The sequence below is a fragment of the Leptonychotes weddellii genome, chromosome 13 (assembly GCF_054177405.1).
Source record: "Leptonychotes weddellii isolate Sample4059 chromosome 13, ASM5417740v2, whole genome shotgun sequence".
In the NCBI taxonomy this organism is placed as follows: Eukaryota; Metazoa; Chordata; class Mammalia; order Carnivora; family Phocidae; genus Leptonychotes; species Leptonychotes weddellii.
The window spans coordinates 72479247-72485349 of NC_138381.1; the positions used below are offsets into that span (position 1 = coordinate 72479247).

The 6103-nt window shown below is 51.4% G+C and overlaps 1 protein-coding gene across 2 annotated transcripts in view; it reads right to left on the minus strand.

Annotated features, from left to right (window-relative positions):
* Positions 1-3057, minus strand: part of SDSL (serine dehydratase like) — a 15037-nt gene extending 11980 nt beyond the window's left edge. For both annotated transcript variants that reach the window (XM_081802168.1, XM_081802167.1), the window contains exon 1: positions 2841-3057. In XM_081802168.1, the coding sequence (XP_081658294.1) occupies positions 2841-3042 (202 nt within the window). In that variant the 5' untranslated portion in view covers positions 3043-3057. The remainder of the gene's footprint in view (positions 1-2840) is intronic.
* Positions 3058-6103: the final 3046 nt, after the last annotated feature.

Sequence of the window (6103 nt, forward strand, 5' to 3'; positions counted from 1 at the left end):
TTTTTTGAGAGAGAGCGAGCGAGCAGGGGGAGGGGCTGAGGGAGAGGGAGAGAGAGAGAATCTTCAGCGGGTTCCATGCCCAGCATGGAGCCCAAAGGGGCCTCAATCTCATCACCCTGAGATCATGACCTGAGCTGAAATCAAGAATGAGATGCTTAAAGGACTGAGCCACCCAGGCGCCCCGGGCTAATTTCATTTTATGGAAATCATATCTCAAAGATGCTAATTTTTTAAAAAACGTCGTCACAATACCATTATCACATCTAAAAATATTAATGGTCATCTCTCAATATCATCAAATATCTGGTAATTGCTCACCTTTCCAATTGTCTCATTAAATGGGATAAATGGTTGGCTTTGCGGTCAATGATCTGGGATCTCTAACACTTTGAATCAGATGCAAATCAGATCTGTGAGTATCAAGTTGGCTGAGAGGGCTTTGAATTCTCTTTCCATCTGCAAGTTCCCCAAGGGGAATGTTCAAGATGAATGACAGCAGGGAGCCCAGGGAAAAGCATTCATGCAGAGGGGACAGCAGGCGGAAGCACCTTGAGGAAGAAACGAACTTGGGGTGTTGCCGGTGTGGGGAGAAGGGATTGGGCGCAGAAGGCGAGCAAGGAGAGGTGGGCAGGGACTTGGGGAACCTTCCAGCCCCTGGTCAGGAGCTGGGATGTTATTCTAATTCTACTTGCAGTGGGAAGCCGTCGGGAGGTTTTAAGCAAAGGCACAGTTAGTGAATGACCCCGTGGGAAAAGGCGAGAAACAGAAAGGGAGGAAATGAGAAGAGGGGGGAATAGAGGGGTTTTTTGTTTTTTTTTTTTAAAGGAGCAAATGCAACCCCTCTTTTTTCTCTGGGGCAGAAAACCATTGGGCCAAGCCCTGCAGTTCCACTGCTGGCCAGTAGGAGGAGTGCTGCAGCCTCCCCCACCCTCCAGGGCCCAAGCTCCTTGCTCACACTTACTTAGGGCTCCACCCCCTGCCCCACCAGAGGGCTCCGGGTCTCCTGTCTCTGCATCCGGGGCCCTTGTTTGGATGGCCCTGGGATTCCCCAGGCAGGGCAGAGTCTGAGCCACCTCCACCCAGTTCCATCAGGGCACTGGGCATGGCATTGAGGGAGAGGGACCTGTGGGTCACCCAAAGTCAGCATACCTCAGCCTGCGCCTCACCTCGGCTCTGGGCTTAGGGGTCAGTCAGGGACCAAAGTAAGAAACCAGCTCTGTATTCCTAGCTGTGTGACCCAAACAAGTGCCTCAACTCCTCTGTGCCATGTTCCCTTCTGCCCTACTCTCAGACATCAGCCAGTCATCTAGAGGCATCATCTCTCTGGGGCCTTCTAACCATGCGGGCATGCTTACCCTTTCTCTCGCATGTCTATAGGGCACCTGCGAGGTGTAGGCCCTGACCTAGGAACTGGGGATACCACGGTGAGCGAGACAGACATCTCCTCTTGGAGCTGATGGGGAGATCAGCATTCAACAAATAACTACAGACAAACAAAATAATCAAAAATGGTGAAAACTACTGAGGAAAGCATACATACAGGGAGTCTTAAAGAGAAAAACAGGGACACCTATTGTGGATAGAAAGGTGAGGAAAGGCCTTTTGCAGGAAATGACCATTAAAACTGAGACCTGAAAAATGAGAATGAACTAACCACACAACAAACCGGGAGAAGAGCTTATGCATCACAGAATCACTGTGCGGATGCAGTGAGGCTATACGGTGAAGGCATCGACTCCATGCCTGACATATAATAATAGCTCATAGTTGTGTAGGACCTACTACCAGCCAAGCACGGTGCCAAGAACCTCAGAGACCACCTCGTATAATCATTACGACAACCTGGAGATAGGTTCGCTGATTAGTTCCATCTTCTAGATAATGAAGCCGAGGCCCAGAGAGGTTAAGGAACCTGTCCAAGGTCACACAGCTGGAAATGGCATGGCCAGGATTCAAACTCAGGCAGTGCACTTTGGCATCTGTGCTCTTAACACGATGCCATACTGTCTCTACTAGGTGGTAACGATGGTGGTGGTGGTGGTTAAAGGTGTGAGCATTTCCTCCTTAATTGCCAGGTGTCCTTGGGAGCCCAATGCCCCTGGCTCAGCCCCCAGGCTCCTCCAGCCCTCTTGGTTATACTAACAGCCCACAGGAGAACAGCAGGCTTGTCAAATGAACAAGCCCCAAAACTTCCAACAGCCTTATCAAGCCCAGAAGCCCGTAAGGGCACAGGCCTCCCAGACTAAGGTCTAGGGCTAAAGTGGGACTGTGGCCTCGGGACACATGGCTCTGGAAGCATGTGGCCACCACTGGGGCTGAGCTGGGAGCCCTGGGCCCTCTCTGCTGCGGAGCAGGACAGTGGGAAGCCTGGAGCTTGGGTTCAGGTCCCAGCACGCATGACCTTGGCCACGTCACCTTTCCTCCCACGGCCTCACCTGCTGCCCCTATGAATTGGGCCCAAGTAAGGACCATCTACTGTTTCTGCTTCCTTTGCCCCTCAGGCTTTTCCAGAGGCCACCTGGGTGACACTCCCAGCCAAACCCCTGATGCCAGGGCTGGGAAACCTTGGCTGGCAAAGTGCCCAGTCCTGCCCCTCTGGCAAGCAGCACCTGCTCCCCAGCCATCAAGAGTCCGTGGCACCCAGCCTCCTCCGAGGCAGGATAGACCAACAGAGCACCCTGAGTTAAATCAGGGTTCCTGGGAGGGTTTTGCACCCATACCTTCTCACTTTCTGTCCACTCATCCTGGACCCTGCCCCGGAACCTTCCAGACGACCCTCCACTGCCATACACATGCACACAGAGCCCCAGAAGCACCCTTTGGGCCCCAGGCCCTCTTACCCGCCTGCCCAGCCGTCCCCAGACCCAGCTTGGCTCCAGCCTTCCGCCACCAGCCAGCCTCGGCACCAGCTCTTCCCGGCTTCTCGCGACTTCCTGTGGCCTTGGCCCCGCCTCCCACGTTAAAGGGACAGCTCCCCGCGGGAGGAAGAAAGGGGACCAGATCAACTTTCACGACCTCCCTGTGCGCTGTCCATGGTCCCATTTAACAGACGACGATGCAGGCTCAGAGAGGGAGACTCACTTAGCCAAGGCCACCCAGCCAGCGAGAGACACCCTGGACGACCTCTTCTGTGACACAGACATGTCCAAATCTTCTTCTTTTTTTTTTTTTTTAAGATTTTATTTATTCATTCATGAGAGACAGAGAGAGAGAGGGGCAGAGGGAGAAGCAGGCTCCCAAGGAGCAGGGAGCCCGATGCGGGACTCAATCCCAGGACCCTGGGATCATGACCTGAGCCAAAGGCAGACGCTTAACCATCTGAGCCACCCAGGCGCCCCATGTCCAGATCTTCTTACTTCGAGTCCAGGGCTTGCCCTGAGTGCCAAGCCACGACCCCTGACCACTGTCGGGGTCAGCTTGGGTCAAAGGACAAAGATGAGAAGGCATCATTTTTTCTGAAGCACCTCCACACCTCTAATATTTTACACCCAACAAAGGAACCAAACAGTTATTTATTGTTCAAAGGAATGCCTCCGACCATTCATTCGTTCAACAAATATTTATTGAATACCTACTACGCGTCAAGCCCTGGGACTTCAGTCTCCAACAATACGGTATGTCCCCTGCTCTCATGAACTCCCAAGGGGCCACCAGAGAGCAGCTGCAATCAGTGTTCTCAGATGTGGTCAGGCAGAGGTGGGGCAGGGCTGTGGACAGCCAGAGCGGGTACCTTACCTGCCCCCAGGAAGCTGGGAAAGCTTCTTGGAGGAAAGCGGGTTTGGTGCTGGAGAGGTAGGCAAGGACCAGAGTCCGCAGGGATGCTGTGCCATTCCAGAGTCTGGACGTTACCCAGGAAGGCTAGGGAGCCATAGAAGGCTGTAGGCAGACGAATAACATGATCAGACTTACATCGTCACCATCTCAATGTGAGCTAGTCACATCCATCTCTGAGCCTCAGTTTCTCTATATACAAAATGGGAGGTGAGCTCCAGGAAGGACTTGGCAGCCGAGATATTCTTTGCCCTTCTAGGACTGTGTGTGACCTCCCCCGGCTTGATGATTAATTCCTGACTGCTTGGGGTCACGTCGAGCTGCTTGGCCATGATCCTTGATGAGGACTCTGGCAGCTTCACAGCCATCCTCCTATTAAACCTGTACTCATCCTTGTCAGGTGTCCTGTCCTGGACTGGACCCTGGAGACAGACAGGTGGCAAAACCCAGTCCGTAGCCTGAGGTGGCCCCTGGACTAGAGGGGAGAGGAAGCCATCCAATTCAGTGACAATTTTACCACCCCCAGGAAGACAGAGAACAGAAGGTCCTCGTAGAGCAGCTGGGTTGGGATGGAATGAGGGAGGGCTTCCTGGAGGAGTGGGGCCTTAGCACACAGCTCCGACTAGGACAGGAAACATGACGGCCCTTGAACAACATGGATTTGAACTGTGCAGGTCCATTTATACACGGACTTTTTCCAGCACAAGACTGTAAATGTATTTTCTCTTCCTTACGATTTTCTTAATAATATTTTCTTTTCTCTAGCTTACTTTATTGTAAAAATTCAGTATAAAATACATATAGCCCACAAAATGCATGTTAACCAACTTTCTGTTATTGGTAAGGTTTCTGGTCAACAATAGGCTTTTGGGAATTAGGTTCTGAGGGAGTCTCTGGTAGAGTTGATGTGAGGATCAAACAAGTTAATATATGTAAACTATTTAGAACAGTAGAAAGTGCTCTCTGTGTTCAGTGCTATTATTGGTATTAGCATTATTATAAGAGGTGACACAGCGGGCGCCTGGGTGGCTCAGTTGGTTAAGCGACTGCCTTCGGCTCAGGTCATGATCCTGGAGTCCCGGGATCGAGTCCCGCATCGGGCTCCCTGCTCGGCAGGGAGTCTGCTTCTCCCTCTGACCCTCCCCCCTCTCATGTACTCTCTCTCATTCTCGCTCTCTCAAATAAATAAATAAAATTAAAAAAAAAAAAGAGGTGACACAGCAAATGGCAGAAATTACAAACGTGGCAATGAATGTTTGAAGTTTGGGAACATGACATTATCATATCACAGAATGCTTGCAACACCCTGGGGAGGTGTATGTCATAACGTAGCCTCTATCGTGGAATCAGACTGAGCTCAGAAAGGCCAAGTCACTTTCCCAAGGTCACACAGCAGTGGCAGAGTCAGCGCTCCGAAACAGAGGGGCCTGGCTTGGAAGAGCATGAGGTGGGGATGCCAGGATGGCTGCATCAGAGAGCAGATAAGACTGGAGAGGTGGACCAGGTCACTGACCCGTCCCGTCCCAGAGCCCAGAGCTATGTTCGTCAGTCAGCCCCTGTCCCTGACACCTAGGGCCGCCAAACACTCACCCTAGCCAGTCCCCTGGGTTATTCATTAAGCTTCATTTCACCATCCTCACCTCCAGCTGTCCCCAGGGTGAGGGGAACAGCGTGGGGAGGAGGGATGGAGCCTCAGACACAGGGGATGAGTCCTCCCGAATCACATTTAGACTCTGTGTCGTACACTTTCCAGGCCACGGAGGCCCAGTTGCACTTAACCAGGTGAAAGAAGTGGGCATGGGGCAGTGAAGCAAGCAGTCTCGCTGGTGAGCAAGCCAGCGGCCCCCTAATTTGAGACCCTCTCTGGGCTCGAATGACTTATCTTGACAAGGCTCAAAGGGTCTGAGACCTCAGTTAAGATACCATGTTGTGTTGGATGTCAGAAGACCCAGGTCCACATCCCAGCTGGCTTTCAGAATTAAGCCACTCATTTGTGCAACCAGCAAACATTACTCCAAACAACCAAAATCTAGACCCCTAGGAAAAAAGAGATGAAGACAAATAGATATCCGCGGCCCTCATGGCTTATAGTCAACATGTCAGTGAACAGATACAATGAAGTGTTATAGACGCAGCAACAGGAAAATACAAATCAGAGCAACAATAAAATGCCCTTCAAAAAAAAAAACTATTGGGTCGGCAAAAAATTTTAAAAGGCATAAAAGCAATAACAACCAGGGATGGTGAGTATGAGGGAAAATAGGCACCCTCACACATTGCTGGTGGGATCAGAAATCGCTACAGCCTTTTGGAAAATAGATCTGTCAATGTT